The sequence below is a fragment of the Wolffia australiana genome, chromosome 5 (genome assembly GCF_029677425.1).
Source record: "Wolffia australiana isolate 7733 chromosome 5, ASM2967742v1".
Lineage (NCBI taxonomy): Eukaryota > Viridiplantae > Streptophyta > Magnoliopsida > Alismatales > Araceae > Wolffia > Wolffia australiana.
Window position 1 is genome coordinate 17,015,068 of NC_135839.1, and position 16,461 is coordinate 17,031,528.

Sequence of the window (16,461 nt, forward strand, 5' to 3'; positions counted from 1 at the left end):
TATAAGAGGTCATTAATTAGTATTTAATCTCCATATCATTATACTTAAAGATACGATTAAGGGGTATTTGTTTGTTTTATAAAGTACAAATGCAGATGACTATTATTTAAGAAATCAGATTGGAATATTCTTAATGTTTTTAATATGGATATATTATTTATAATTTTACATCTATTCATATTTTTTCCTATAAGAGTAGATAAAGTGAGATATATGTTTTTAATATGGATATATTATTTATAATTTTACATCTATTCATATTTTTTCATAGAAGAGTAGATAAAGTGAGATATATTGAATTTTATATCTTTAGAGAAACTATTAATATGTCATTTTCATTAGGTTAGATATATTATCACCTATAACAGAGATTAATATTAAATAGATGATAACTATAAAGATAGATATAGTTAAAAAGATATACAATGCATTTAATTTTGAATGTCAATTCATTGTTATTTTAATGTGACTTCAGGGTAATATTGAGAGTAGAATTTGCTAAAATAATAAAATATACTAAATTTTGACAGAAATAAAGCTCGTGATTGAGATATACATCTTCCCATTGTGAGAATAATTCACGGAATTTAAACCTAGAAATCATGAATTATTCATTCAGATGGACGATGATTTCACCTAGACTTTGAAATAATCGATCTTCTAAAATTTCACTCATAGACTGCCCGCAAATAATTGAAAAGGAAATTATAAAGGGAAAGTACAATTAGTGAACATTTTGTGAGCTGATTTGTTCTTATCCAATATGATAAAGTTATTTAGACAAAACACTGATTTTTTTGTGATTTGTTGACATTTTTCAAGTAGATACCAAAGAAAAAATAATATTATGAAATTCAGCGCAAACTCGATTGCTTAAGATTTAGTCTTAAGAATAAATATTGATCGATTCAAATGTTTTACAACCAAAATGCCAAATATCATTACAGGTTGAAATTGTTTCATTTATGTTCCACTCAAATTATGTTTTAGAAATATTTCGAATTAAATTAAATTAGGTGTTTAGGAGATTATATATAGACAATATTTCAACTAAAATCAACGTGTTTTCAGAGAAACAGGTTGAAGACCAGTCTTTTGCCAAAAAAGAGGGAAAATGAGTCGTAGTGAAAAAAATGTCTTGCATAACATAATTTTAGCAGATTTTTTCCTGGTAGCTGAGCTTATGGTGTAACACCATTTGACTAAGGATTATACGAACCAAATTGAGCCATCATGATAATTTTGAAGCGTAAAGTCAAACTGGAATATACGTGTTTTCTGGAAGTTCGAGGTCAAATGTAGGGATATTGATCCATTTTAAATATTCTGTCTGTTCTTTTTTCTCAATTTTAATAAGAAAAAAATTGAGAAGTTTGCGAGAAAGTTGGAAATATTAGATTTTTTCATCTATGTTTGTAGTGAAAATTTAATCGTAGAATGATGTCAATCATTTGGTTACCTGGTTTCCAGTGTGAGTGGCACAGCACTTGGTTCTGGATGAAATATATGTCTAAATTATTGACAGATTTGTATGCTCGTAGAACCATTAAATTGATCTAGATCTCAGCTTTCGAAAAGTGAAACAGCAATCTCACACTGCGTTAAATCTTCATATGGGCCAGGTCTTTTGGAGTCAATTACTGGGCGAATAAAAGGGGATACATTTTGATTGAGGGTTACATTGTAGACGGTGCATAGCTTTCTTGCTTTTGAGGAACAATGGTCGAAGTGGTCCTCTCCAAGCATGCTATGTATCCCCATCTCATAAGTTTAAGATGTAGGCTACGGTGGACTTACTCTGCGAGCCATGACCCGTGGTTCACTCTGTGACCGAGCCTACTAAAACGTTCCACGAGCTCGCCCTCACAAGCCGCCACCTAATAACCCAACTCACCAGCCTGCTCTTCCAATATAAAAAGCCCGAATATTCCTGAGTGTAATAATCATAGCCTTTTGGAATATCGAAAAGGCAAATGATTTAAGACATCCATTATTTCAATCAATCGTATGCATAAAATAATAACACATGGTGGGAGACGGCACGATACGAAATTATTTTGCCATCACTCATTGGCATTTTAACCCGTACTAGAATCCGGAAAGAGTTTCTCGATGATTTGTAAATAAATACCGTTCAAATTTTGGCCTCCTTACAGCAGGGTCAACTTTATTTACAGGCCAACACGCCAAGTGGAACTGACAGAACTTACGCGAGGGATTTCATTTCTCCCCCCATTAGCACATTTGCAAAAAGCCAAAACTCTAACATAACTTCGCTCCCACAGACCCGCATTCGGAAGATATTTTATCCTCAATCTGAATGATTTTAAAGTCAATTGGAAAACAGTATTAGCTCTGTAAAGGACCGAAAGGCTAAATGTACGGGTTGAATCTTCCCTTCATAGATTGAAAGTCATGTCAAAAACTCCTGGGACTAGTTTCCAGCAAAAAATTCCTTAATGTTCGAAAAACCGTCAATCAAAAGGATAAAAGGAGAGCCAAACATTAACCACTTCAGCAACTGTGAAAAAAATGATCATCGGCAACCAAGATATGGTTCCTTGAACTCTTACTCTGGGAAGAAAAGCAGCTTGGGGAAAGGAAACCAATTTTTTAGTTCTCCTTTAATATAGAAATCTGATAAAAAAATCTCTGGATTTGGAGGGTGAAAGATGACTTTTTTCTTTCACCCGATAGGATTGACAGACTCACGATTATTGGTAAAACATAGTATTTTCCATGCTTATAATAATGAGTTGAGGTCGACCCAGCCGTCAACCTTTTGCATACTTTATTTAACACGGCGGTGTCTTTGCAAAGTTTGCGTGCAGAGCTCTTCCCCAGATGGACGACAAGCTGAAGTTTCCTTCCGCTAGCTTCACAACATGCGGGAATGTACACAAAAGGGCAGAGATTCAGAGTCACTGGACAGAGCTGTAGTCGGCTCCTGTTGTTCTGCAGTTTCCCTCAAAAAGATCTATCTATGAAGCTTGTGTTGTTCTTGTCTTCCTTTCTGGGATGAAGTCGAACAGGGATAGAAAACAACTGGTCCATAGATCTTTTACTTAATTAGCAAGCTTTTCTGGGACGGTTCCTCTGCTTTTCATCTTTATTGATTCGCCCTCGTACGTATAGTCTGTGCGCATGCCATCGTCAACAGTTCTCTGTATTCATGAGTAAGGTTCCGGGACGGAAAGTATAACGGATCGTCATCCGGCCCGCGAGTCTTCTTCAAGGGTCGTTTTCTACGAGGTGGAACTAGGAGTCTGCGCCATGCTTTTCCTCGTCACCGATGAAAACGAGGGCCCTTTGCTGGTCTTTTTGTCTGTAGGCCCTTGGGAGTGAGAAATTTTAAGCCTGGTCCAAAAAGACGGAAAGTTGCGATCGCTGCGGGATTCTTCTTCAGAGCAAGAACCACGCGATCAATTTAAAATTCATCACAGAACAAATCCTGATAGGCGCCCCCGCTGGACAGCGACCGTGAGACAAAGTAGAACGAAACTCGTACACAAGTCCCAGTTTTCCGATAAAAACAAGGAGACGTGGAGAAGGTTGTGTTGTATTTACAGCCGGTAATTTAGTGGTAAGTACCGTTGTTTGTATTGATGCTGTTTTACCGTATATTAAATGTTTTATTGATGGTGTGGTTACTTTGTTTCTCTAAATGTTTGTGCGAGTTTAAAACTTGTTGTTCCGCACTTTATTTACCTTTTACCATCGTCACTACATTTCCGTAGGGTTTTCGTAATCTCAAGTATTTTAGAGCCGTACGGAAGATGTAGACTAACGCAGCAGTTGCGTCGGGCCAGGGGTAAGATTAAGATCTGGTATTGTAGAAATTTCGAAATGAGTAAAGAAGATACTTCGATATGGCCTTTTCGGATTCTTATTTTCGACAATATCAGATGTACGATTGCGACGACAGATCTCCAATCAGCCTCCCTTTCTCAGATTTTACCAGATCCCGGCGGGACTGAAGGTAAATTCTTTTTATTCTTTTTTTTGATGGGGACTTGTTTCGTCGGGAGACAGACTGCAGCTGTCTTTGTGAAGGATCTCGCTTGAAACTTGGAAACTCAATCTTGGCTAGGCCCAGCCAGATGGGTCTCATGAGTCATACACACCGGTCTATTTTCTGTGTCTAGGGGTTGACAGTATAAACCTGGAGTTGTGAGAGCTGCGAAGGAGACTGTCACTCTAACCCTAAACGCCAATGTTGTTGAATATATATCCTTTTTCTTCTTCGTAAATCATCCTTTTTGCGACACATGTCATTTCGGACACCATTGGATGAAAAAAGAAAGATACTGGAGTAACTCGTAATAATTTTCGGAAACAAGGTTCTTCATTCGTTGCTCTTCTGAACTGAACGAGGTGACTTAACTCCACTGGTTTCAAAGACAGAGAGATTCAGGGAATGAGCTGTGTCAATACAGCATCTCCCATTGAATTTACTGCACCCCAAGCTGATTCCAATCGACATGGGTTAGAGAGAGATATTTAATGTAAGGGAGGAGAGAGAGAACTGTGAAATGGACGTGGTTTACGAGCTGAGAAACTGATCCTCAAACGATGGCCCTAGGGGAGGGGGGGTCACTTCCATCCTGTCGGATGGGCCAGTCTTAAGCCTTCATCTTTGGAGGCGAGAACAACCTTCTAGAAACAATAAGATAATATTTAATTTACACTGGTATAACATCAATTATCAGCACCTTGAGCTCTCGAAAGAAAGTAGAACGGCTTTAAAAGAGAGGCTTTTCCAATTTCCTATCCGGCCGGAATTAAGCTTGAGGCGCTGCGAAGGACATGCCCCTTCCTCCCCAACCACCGAACAGCTATGAGAATCAGCGATTAAAGATTCAGTGCGATAAACGATATTAGAGCTAGATAGCGACCTCCTTGGCTACAGGGGTCTACCAGCAAGAAACCCATTTGGTGAGGTCTCTCTTTTGCCCACCCCATCATTTTCTCTTACCGTTTTTCTCTCTAACTCTAGCTCGAGGTCCACTCACCCGTCCTTTGGCTCTTGCCCTAACTTTATCTCTCTATCTCTGTCTCTCGCATCGAAACCGACGATAATAGGAGGGGTTGGAGGTCGCCTTCAATCCTGCACTATCTACTTGGCCTTCTCGCAATAAACACCCCTTCCACTCCTCCCCACCACCTCCCCGCCCACATAATTTCCCTCCTCCCTTTTTCTTTATCGGGTTTCCCTTATCACTCGTCTCCACTCTCCTTGGTATCGCCCTTCCTCGTTCTTCTGAGAGAAGCTTTCTCATCCCCCTTCTTTCCCCAACCAGAAAGCGTCCATCTAAAGAGAACAGGAAGAGGTAGAGCGAGAGAGAGGATTTCCCGTAACGTCTCTTACTCCTGACCTTCCAGTTCTGTGAGGATTCCCCTCGTTCTACCATTTAGCCTACCTCGACTTTTCTGCTGGGTATTTCTTTTGATTAGCGCTTGAAGCTTCATTTCTCCAATTCGCTTCAACGAAAGATCAGGTTGGAGAAGGGATGACAGCTTCGGCGACAGATCAGCCCAACTCCTCCGATCCAGATAGCAGCTCATGCTCGATGTCTTCGTCGTCCCCAACGTCAACCTCTTTTTGGCCGAGTCTAAGCACTCCTTCGGCAAAGGGAGATTCTTGTGAGAAGAAGGCAACGAAGAGAGCTAGGGATAGCAGCAAGCATCCCGTCTACCGCGGCGTTCGGATGCGCAATTGGGGCAAATGGGTCTCTGAGATCCGAGAGCCCCGCAAGAAGTCGCGGATCTGGCTCGGTACGTTTCCAACGCCGGAAATGGCAGCGCGGGCGCATGACGTAGCGGCGCTTAGCATTAAAGGCGCCGCCGCCGTTCTCAACTTCCCCGAGCTCGCCCACTGTCTGCCTCGTCCGTTGACCCCGTCCCCGCGCGATGTGCAAGCGGCCGCCGCTAAGGCTGCGGCCATGGAGCCGAGCTCCGCCGTCTGCTCTTCTTCGACGACGGCGACGACGACGACGACGCCGGACGAGCTGGAAGAGATCGTGGAGCTTCCCCGGCTGGGAGCTACTCTCATCGAGCCATCCGAGCCGGGGAAGGAGTTCATGTTCCAGGAATCGGCCGACTCGTGGTCGTCCTACTCGCCGAGATGGATGCAGACCGTCGACGACTACCAGCCCTTGTCAGAAGAAGTCTGGTTGACTCCGGTCTCCGATACACCGCCATGGGATTACTAGCCTTTTTCCTTTCATTTTCCTTCTTTTCTTGTCTCTTCTTCCCTTTTGTTTATCGCAGTCTGGATGGGAAACTTTCGCAGTCTACCACAACTCTCTAAGTGACCTTAAATTTCCCGATCTTCTGGTTTCCGCCATTAATTCCGTGTGAAAATCACAGAGTACGATGGTTCAGGCAACTAGATTGCGACAATAGCGCAAGAGAGGAAGGAGATGAGAAGATAACCTTACCACTGGAGGCCAAGTTCCGTTCCTATGACTTCGTCATCCTACAGATGTTACATTACTCGTTTCGCTGCAGCACTGTTGCAGGAACCAGTGTTATCGCGGGTAAATCGGCTCTCTTTCAGATATTTCTTTACCTGTCCGTTGCCCACGGATAGGCCAGCTCAAGCAGGTGAAATCTTCTCCGCGTGGGCCTCTCCGGACCGTTCTCGGACGTGCTAACCCTCTGGCGGGGGGTTTTTTTATGTTATCTTTTTCCAGGTGGTCTTATATTTTACTATGAGATTTCGATAGGGTTCTTGGTGTCTAGTATTGTATTGCTGTTGAAACAAAAACTACTCATAGCTTCGCTTGAAAGACGTGGCCAGATCTATAATTTAAATGAGCTTGTTTGCGACAGCCTCAATGCATGAAAGATAACTATCGGTGCGTCATCGTAGCCCGAGCGATTTACAAAATGGTTAAAATATATTACTCTCAGCTGGTATATTACCAATTTTTCTAACGTGATTTCTTTAGCATCTCACGTTGCACCCCGTTACGAGAAATTCCACCCACTATTCCACAAAAGTTAACATTTAATGCCCATCTGTGAATTTTACTTGTAAATAAACATGCGTAAAAAAGGAGAGATTACTCCTTATTTTAGGCCCACCGAAAACAAATAATGAATGTAATCATGGAAGTGATTGAAAGAAAAAACTCCCTTTTTCTCTTCCAGATTTAGGTTTCCATTGCAGGAGAAAATTACAAGAATTGTTTGTGAACATCTGAAGGGTCAGGATAACTGATTAGACTGATATCACGAGCCAGGAAGTCGTCGCTTCTTAGGGTGGAATAGTGAATCTCTGAAGGCAATGAGAACAAATAAGAAGAGTTAGAGGACAGTCGACAGGACCACGTCATCGTAGCTTCAAACGGATTTTTTTAGCTTGTAACGTTTTGCGTCTTTCTCGAGCACTTGGGTCAAACAATACTCTCATTCTCATGGGCTCCATGGTTAAGGCAGGAGAAGAAAGCCAGATATGAAGGGGGATGAAATGGACGCCATGCTTTAGTTTTCTCCGCACTTTGTTTTTTCCCTGCCATGTAGAGAGAAGAGGGCGGTCAGACATTAGATTTGGTTTCATATTTTTTTGGATAAAATTCACGTCGCCCATTGTTCTCATCCCCTTAATTTGGAAGATACTGGCCGATACAGCTACATTCTCTGCGGCGTTTTGCGCCCTTGTGGTTCATTCTCTTGCTCGTTTCTCTCGCGCTATCCGCGTCTTGCATGATTGTACGGCCATGGCCGAGTCCATTGATGGGGGCCCCCGCACATGCTCAAAATTACGTCGCCATTCTCCCCTCCAGCTCTTAGATCACGTGCCCGTTTGGCCCCGCACCATCTTCATAATCCCACCGATTATTCATCTACGAACCCTAAATTTCGATATTTTCCACGGCCCGTGGGGGGCCATTTCATCCAGGTCAATTCTCTTTCTTACCTCTGCGAAGTAATTTATTATTATATAAGTCATCAAAAAATGAGTCTTGTTTTAAAATCAAACAGCGGATGGCCCACTGCTACAGTGTCCATACGCGTTCTCCTTGCTGGTCAGCCTGACAGTGCCCGATAAGCTGCCGGGGTACGACATCTCCAAACGTTAATCAGATTTGATCAACGATAGTGCGATTTAATACGTGGTGAATTATTCATTTATGTCTATATCCAATTATCCTCCGGCAGCTCCATCTGCTGTCTCATGACTGGATCTTAATCAACAGTTATTCCCTCACATGGCAAAATTATAATCCCATTTCTATGGTTATATCCTGCGAATGTGATGAGGTTTCCTACTTGATCCGTTGGTGATTATAAAACTTACCTCGAAACCTTTGGTAGATAATTGTTTCGGCACATAATAACGGCGTCATTCTCTGCGTCGATTGGTAAAAAACATTTATATTTAATCTTATTTTTGGGTTGGAAAGCCATAATCTTGAATAGCCCATAACCCTAGCTGGAACCCCTCTCGTTCTCGACTAAGGACACGTGCCTTCGAGCAGGGAAGAGAGAGAGAGAGAGAGAGAGAGAGAGATAGGTAGATAGATAAAAAGATAGAAAGATAGATAGAAAGATAGATAGATAGATAGATACATACATACATAGATAGATAGATAGACAGACAGAAAGACAGAGACAGAAAGATAGATAGATAGATAGATAGATAGATAGATAGATAGATAGATAGATAGATAGACAGACAGAAAGACAGAGACAGAAAGATAGATAGATAGATAGATAGATAGATAGATAGATAGATAGATAGATAGATAGATAGATAGATAGATAGATAGATAGATAGATAGATAGATAGATAGATAGATAGATAGATAGATAGATAGATTGAGAGAGAGAGAGAGAATACGGGAGAGGAAATGCTTACAACATGCAAGATCCGAAGGTCTGATGGAACTTAATCGGTTGGGCATGTTGAGGCAGTGACCATATAATAGTCTGCCACGTGTGGAAATATTACAGGTTTTGGCTGGCAACGGAGGCGTCGACTTTTTTTTTAATGCGAAAACTCATCAATATACTGCAGATCTCTAACATTGCTCATAACTTCGCGTTTTCTAGCCCTACAGTGAGGGAACAGAAGTGTCCTCGTTGATGAGGAGTTTTTTCCTTTATGGTCATCACAAGTCTCATCTGCCCGCCGAATAACACTGTTGGGATTTTTTGCGTTTCCAAATTAAAATATAAAAAGAGGAGTCGATCTCCCCCACCCCGCCGCAAACGTGAACAGAATTTTTTTTTGTTGGTTTCTATTTTATAAGGTCTGGAGAGAATTACGGTCTCAGTTGTTTTTCGATGTCAGAAAAAAATTTCAAAGCGCAAACGTGAGACGGCAACGACGATTTCGGGTACGTCTTTCGTGAAAGATGGGAACCTTTCCGATCGGGGTTGACAACTGGAGACAAGATTTTAAAATATTAAGTGAAACCTATCCTCGATTCTGGTATTAGTTGCTCAAACAAATTTGCACCACGAAATCCTACTTTATAAGCTTTCCACTTCGATCGATAAAAGTTGATTAAATGAACTGATTAAACATCTTTTGATCCTAGAAAGAATCAGTAGACGCTCGATAAGCGGTATGGATTACAGGTGTTAAGCTTTTCCCAAAGGAATGTCGCACATACTATGTTCATTCATGTATATTCTAGTAAAGAGATTTCAGACCCGGCATATCCTTCTATGAAAAATGAAACGCAGTCAACAGCGCACCCAGATTTTGAGCGATAACATAAATAGGATAACGCCATGCCTTTTACTTCGTGATCATCAAGTTGGTTTTCTCCGTGGAATAATCAATAGACTATTGAAGGTTAAGACACTCAGTAAAAACTAATGGCCAAGTTAACGATATGGGGAGGGGTAAGACGCTGCGGCCGTCTCGCTACCTCCTCATTAATGAAATCAACAATAAAAACAACCGCCCACCACGTTGTTCAATGAATGATAGCGATATGAATCCATACCCTTGGAAGGAGGCAACAGCGCATGGTTTCCTTGTAGAGAACGGTGGCATAGGAAAGCGACTGTCGGCAACGTCGTTTGCTGCCACGACCTCAAGCTGTAGACCCAGGTCGTCCGCTAAGATACATGCGAATATGAATTTTGTAATGAAAATTTTATTAATATTCCTTTTTATTTTTTCCATTTCTCCATTTTATTTCTACTTTTAACTTTAATTTTCAATTATTGTTATTATTTAATTTTTCCATTTTTATTTCTGAAACAATGGAATAATTATTATTTTTTTATTTTGCCGTTTTATTTTATTCCGTTTTTAATTTTATTTAGTATTTTCTTTTCCATCTGTACTACTTTTCAAATTTTCAGTTTCTTATTTAAATCTTATTTATCATCTAGTATCAGTTTCAGTTCTTTTTAAAAAATTACTTCTTCTTTTTATTTTTATCATCCAGGTAATTTTTTATTTCATGTTTATTAACTATGTAGTATTATGTTATTTTATTATTTTTATTGTTTCTCATTTATTTTCCACAGATGGATGAAGCTAAAATTGAGCTTCCTCTCGTCTTCCATGGAAATAAAACTTAACACGAACACGATAATATGGAGAATATTTGCTTGATTGTATGAGGTAAAGAAACCGTATGTCGGAATATGATCGAGACGAGCACGAGCATCATGAAGCGATTAGCTTGAATCAAGGCTGTTGTTTAGCAGAACAAAATGTCCACCTGTGTTGGTAGGACAGCTTCGCAATTGCACGTGTCGAACAGTGTTCAGAGCTTCCAAGAGGTGTCTAGTTTACTGCCGATCTCATAATGGAGGCCGCAGATTCGAGCAATAAAATATGCGATTGTGAGTTAATGCCTGATTGATTCCATTGAAGTCGTGTGCCATAGCCACATGATCCTAGACGCTCAGTGCATTAATTATCTCGCAGCTACATGAACATTTTGTTTCCTACGCGTGAAACTCTGGACTTTTGTTTTAGTTGGATTCATTAAAAAACAGGATTATGCAATGGTTCCTATCAAGACGTGAACCTAACCTCATTTGGCAGTTCAACATCTTTCTTGGGATTGAGTTGGTGAGGTGGCTGAGATCATCCTTTGCATCGGCCTGGTATCCGTCGACGACGCAGAAAATAAGACAGCAAATTGATTAGTCCGCTTCACGAGTCTGTCGGAATCTGGCGATTGTTTAAAGTCAACTTGGAGAACAAAACAGGCGTTAATTTATTTCCATGAGATCCACTTGCAAAACAGTTCTCGTGGGATGGAGATCCGAGTCAGCAGGAGGTTTTGTAATTACAACGAGGGTAAGAGCAGACGTATATATAGATAGATACGTAGGTCGATAAATACATTGTTATATTGGATGGTTGGTTGGATGGACGGATTGATGGACTGATGCAGGGAATAATACACAATCAACTAAATTCAGTAGGACCGAACCTGACTGGGACCGCGGTCCCAATTTTTTCGGATGGACCGTTTTAATCTGGACTCCGTCTGGGCCTTGTGAATGGACCAGACCCGACTGGAGAATATTAATATTTTTCTAAATTTTAATTTTATGAAGTATTTAAACTATTATATATCTTAAATAGAAATTAGATTAGCTAAATTAAGAAGTTCCATACTAAGTCATGATCAAACTATGTTACACAGTGCATTGAAAACATGACAGAAGACGTGCCAACGTGCGAAAAGACTGACATAATTTGGGCCCTAGTTTTCTCTGCAATCTGCCAGGGACCAAGTTCCTCCGTGACCCCCCAACAACTATATTCACAGTTGGATCTGTATCGAGCCTGAAAGATTTTGAGAAGAATTCAAGATGACGACGAAGGGAGAAGAAAGGGAACGGAGGAGTAAAACCAAGCAAAGTTTGTTGCTACGATTGTATTCTGATAGTCATCATCATACATTTTGGTTTTTATAAATAATAAATCATAACAAGTCTAGTTGTTCTTTGCTTGGCTTTAACCTGATCTGGGAAAAAATGGAATTCTATCTTTATATGTTTCATGCTTCCATGCAATACTGGATTCTCTTCCAGAAAATTTATGTAAGATGTTTCATATTAAGGAAAACTCCCCCTTCTGGGGATATATCCAAAGTCTTACAAATGTTTTTGACTAATTCTTCCATTTATGTATGTTGAAGAGGCAAAGTTCCTCCAATTTCTGCCACAGAACATCAGCAGAGGTCTCTTTATGCACCTCCTGCAAAGTACGAGAGGATGGGTGAAGATGAATTTGTATCAAAGCCTTGTAATTACACCGATGTTTCTCATCCTCTGACCATGACAATGACATCGTGGGACATAAAGCATCTTCTAAGTCCATTTGGGCCAAAACAGCCTTAACTTGCCACATGGTGAATTTGGTCTTTCGATCGAAAAGATGTTCAACCCTTGAGGATGTCATGATACTCTGATACCACTTGCAGAAAGTGTGAGAAAATGAAAATGCAATTTATTGCCTTTCTTCTCAGCACCATTGACAGCGGAATGTGTAAATCCAATAAAAACCCAAATACAGTTCTCTTTTAGACACCAATACTTTCACCACTCTACAGCATCAATGCAATGTCAAGTGACAAGTCTAATAATAGAAGGAACTAACCTTTTCCCGGAGCACAGGAACCTCTCTTGCAAGAGAGAATAAGAGACGGAAAATATGGCCCAAAATGATGCTCAAATATTGAACACAAGTTGAATAAGAAAAATGGCCACAAGTCTGTTAGAGATGAGAGAAGATTGAGCCTCCCTTCTACCAACTAACAACACAAGGAAACAGAAGAAGATGTGCATTAATCTTTTGCGGCCGCCACGTGCTTGAGCGCTCCTACTCCGTTAAAAGAGAGTGACCCAACAAACAAGCCCTAAAAGGCAAATAGAAGAAGAGGGAGTGGCACTTGAGTGTGAGGGGTGAATAGTCAAAGAACCCTCATAGTTAGCTTACACTTTATAACACATCACATATGAAGTATCTTGTGGGGAACCTTTCTCTACCCTTGACTTGCTTCCTGGGAAGGCTTCTTCAAGTTGTTTAATGTTTTGGCCTCTAAAAGTATCCACTCAATTAGAAGGTTTTTGGATCTCCTCTCCTTCTTCACCACTTCTTGAAGACCTTGTGTTTCTTCTCACTATCAAGGAGAGCATGTGGAGTGAGTACATAAAGCAGGGATGGAATAAATGGGGCGATCACATCTGGCTGGCATGGGCAGCTAAAATGGGTGCCCTCTCATTTATACTTATTAAGAATTTTTTGTATAAATCCTAACAAATAAAGTATATCTTACGATATTCTTTTAATCTAATCTATGTGACCCCCTAGGGTCACATATCATACTAGTAAATAAATTTTACCCGATAATATTTATTGACCAACTTATTAATTAATTATATCAACATGTACATTAATTAGTGACGTAGGACGGCTACGGAATGGACGACTAAGGAATGGACGACTGGGTTGACGGGACAGACTACGGGTAGATGGACGACTAAAGATGGATCGGATACTGGAGGGATAAAACAGCCACAGGAATCACACGGTCGAATTCGGATTTTAAAACTGATGAAAATCTGGTGGTGCAGCTCCGACCCTTATCGAGGGCGGGAGCACTGTCTTCCCCCACCGCGACGATGCCTAAGCACCGAAATCAATATCCAAATTCGCGTCGCGAAGAAACACTCGAGAAAGAGAGAGAAGTGGAAATCCAAACTAAATCTAATTCTGACGGCAGTGGAAACTTCTCGAGAAAACACTAGACGGAGAACACTTTCAACACCAAAGAGTTCAGGCGTACCTCAGGACCGTAGTGCATGAAGAGGATGCGGGAAATTCCGATCGTGACAAGGCTGGGTGAATCCGGGCGTTGAGCGGCCCACTGGACGAGGAAGATTCTGGGCATTCCGGGCGTTAAACGGCCCTGGTAGAGAGTAGATGTCGTTGTCGCAGAGTCAGGCATAGGCGAATACCCGTGCGCGCGAAGCGTGCATAGGGTGCGCGGAGCGCACGTAGCACGCAGAGCAGCGCGCGCGGGCGCTGATCGCGCGGAGCGCTAGCGTGCGCGCGGAGTGTACGGAGGGCGTGCAGCGCACCCAGAGCGCACGTAGTACACGCGGCTCGAAGCATCGGACGGCGTCGATGACGACTGGCGTCGGTGGCACAAGCGTGCGCGGCATTGACTGGCAGCCTGGGCGCTCTGGGCGGCGGTCTAGGGCTGCCTAGGGCTGCCTTGGGCGGCAGCGTGGGGCGGCCTAGGGCAGCGGCCTTGGACTGCCTTGGGCGGCAGCCTGGGGCGGCCTGGGCCGGCGGCCTAGGGCTGCCTTGGGCGACAGCGTGGGGCGGCCTGAGGCAGCGGCCTAGGGCTGCCTGGGGCGGCTTGGGGCGGCGGCCTTGTTTTGCCTTGGGCGGTAGTCTAGGGCGGCCTGGGCGGTGGCCTAGGGCTGCCAAGGGTGAAGGACAAGAAGGGGAGAGAAAGAGAGAGAAGAGGGAAGGGGAGGAATGGAAAGGAGGAGAAGGACGATGACCGATGACGTGAGGCGGTGGTGGTGGCGGCGGCGACGGAGGCGGCGGGGGTAGGGTTGAAGAAGGGATAGGGAGGCTTGGGCAGTCCTCCAAGAAGAGTTAAACAAAAACTCGATTCTTGAATTATGACTGCCTAATTGTTTCTTGAAAACAATGGCCTATATATAGGCCTTGGAGGAAAAGAAAAGGACGAGAAATTAAAGGACGAAGGACGTACTTCGTGTCACACCAAAGGACAGTTGTTGATCTGCCTTTGGCGACGGTTATGACGCGTGTGCGCGGGTGGAGATGTGCATGACGACGGTTGCGGCGTGTTCATGGCGGAGGTGTTGACTTCGGTTGACTGCGTCGTTGTGTCCGTGGTGGAGATGTTGACTTTGGTTGATGGCGGTGGCGCGTCCGGTGTCGAAGCATTGGCGTCCACGCCACCAATTAATCAAGGACTGATTTGTCCCTATAGATAAGTTAAGTTTCTATCTCATGCTCTAAAAGATATAGTCTTTGAACAATATTATGGAACCTTGTCTATCATCAGTTAACATACATGTATAATCATTAATCAGCGAGGGATTCTCATATGATTTAGGGTACAGTTAGTCATCAAACCCTGATCGTCATTTGATTACGAAGATCATTGGAGAATGCCTTCTCCAACATGATCTTCCTAGCAAAGGATTTTACTACATCATCTTCCTTGAGTCAATTTCTTTCTATATCAAGGGTAAAGAAGTCGAAGCATGAGCCATGTCTGGACAATATTTGTGGGTATGTGCATAGCTTGGACATGATTTATTTACTGACGTTGGGACAAACAATTATAAAAATATTGGAATGCCCCTATGACACTTCAGTAGGAGTTTTGAATGGGCTTGGATTGTTCTATGATAGGCACATTTCTTACTATCTTGGATGGCACTGTGTAGTAAAAGGTTTTCAAGTATCAGTGTTTATCTTTTGTTAGAGTAGATGATTTATGTTTGGATTGAGAGAGTAGGTAATTAGAATAGTGTTTATTTATACACGAAAAATTTTCACATGGCTTTTACTGAAAATCACAAACGCTAAATTAATTGAGAAGAATAATTGGCTAAATGAAAAGATAATGTGGATGAAGAATTAAACTGGAAACCAACATAAAAATAAAAATAGATGAACCAATTAAAGAGATATATTTTACATGGGATGGGTGTTTGATTTACTCCTTTCCTTTTTAATCTTTACAGGAATTTATTCAAGAGACGAAGATAATAGGCAAAAAGCAGAGCAAGTAAATCCATGATCTTCATGCAAAAATTGTCATTAAAATATAAATTTGAGCAAACCATTTTAATAGAATAGGATTGAAGCTTAAATTTGAATTGTGGTAATTTTTATCATAAGAATAGTCTTTTGAAAATAATAATAGTTAAAGACGTAATTTATTTACAAAGGATATCTGAGATGTAATTTAAATAAACATGCATGTGGTATTTCTCTTGAGTAAATGTGTAGGAATCATGTTCATTAAGAAATAGTGGTCATAGCATCATAAATGTTCCAAAAATTCCATACATTTTATACAAGTCTAAGCTAGTATTTTCTCATCGCAAGCCTGAAATCAGATTTTGATATAGGGACAAATGCTGAACCAGATCTAGGAAATGGTATTCATCTATACCGATATCCACTTACCAGATGGCGATAACAGATGTCAGTTGCTACAGTGCTAATCTCCAATAGGGTATCTGTCCCAATATATTCATCCGTATTCATCTCAAGGGTTGGATGACGGTATCAGCGGTCAGTGTTGGATATTGGTTTTTTTAATATCTGACAAATTAATAAAATTTTATTTTTAATAATGTATAATGTGTAATTAAGCTATTATGTTAGAGCATTAATTATTTGTTTTTTTAATATTCCACACTTATTCTGGCCCTATATGAAAGGGGCCCAACAGCAAGGACCACACAGCC

The 16,461-nt window shown here is 41.4% G+C and overlaps 1 protein-coding gene and 2 long non-coding RNA genes across 3 annotated transcripts; 2 read left to right on the forward strand and 1 right to left on the reverse strand.

Annotated features, from left to right (window-relative positions):
• The first annotated feature begins 2,836 nt into the window (after positions 1-2,836).
• LOC144703341 (uncharacterized) lies at positions 2,837-4,207 on the forward strand. Its single transcript, XR_013581521.1, has 3 exons — positions 2,837-3,583; positions 3,738-3,811; positions 3,906-4,207. It is a non-coding gene; the product is annotated as an uncharacterized LOC144703341 (long non-coding RNA).
• A 609-nt stretch (positions 4,208-4,816) lies between these two features.
• LOC144703563 (dehydration-responsive element-binding protein 3-like) lies at positions 4,817-6,296 on the forward strand. The gene has a single exon (XM_078575755.1). The coding sequence runs from the start codon at positions 5,511-5,513 to the stop codon at positions 6,210-6,212; it is 702 nt and encodes a 233-aa protein (XP_078431881.1). The 5' UTR covers positions 4,817-5,510; the 3' UTR covers positions 6,213-6,296.
• A 5,718-nt stretch (positions 6,297-12,014) lies between these two features.
• On the reverse strand, positions 12,015-13,882 carry LOC144703510 (uncharacterized). The gene is made up of 3 exons (XR_013581543.1): positions 13,782-13,882; positions 12,593-13,115; positions 12,015-12,190 (listed from the first exon to the last, which is right to left on the reverse strand). It is a non-coding gene; the product is annotated as an uncharacterized LOC144703510 (long non-coding RNA).
• Between the last annotated feature and the right edge of the window lie 2,579 nt (positions 13,883-16,461).

Excerpts from the sequence above, each read along its gene's own strand:
- LOC144703563 (XM_078575755.1), top strand. The coding sequence starts at position 5,511 with ATGACAGCTTCGGCGACAGATCAGCCCAACTCCTCCGATCCAGATAGC.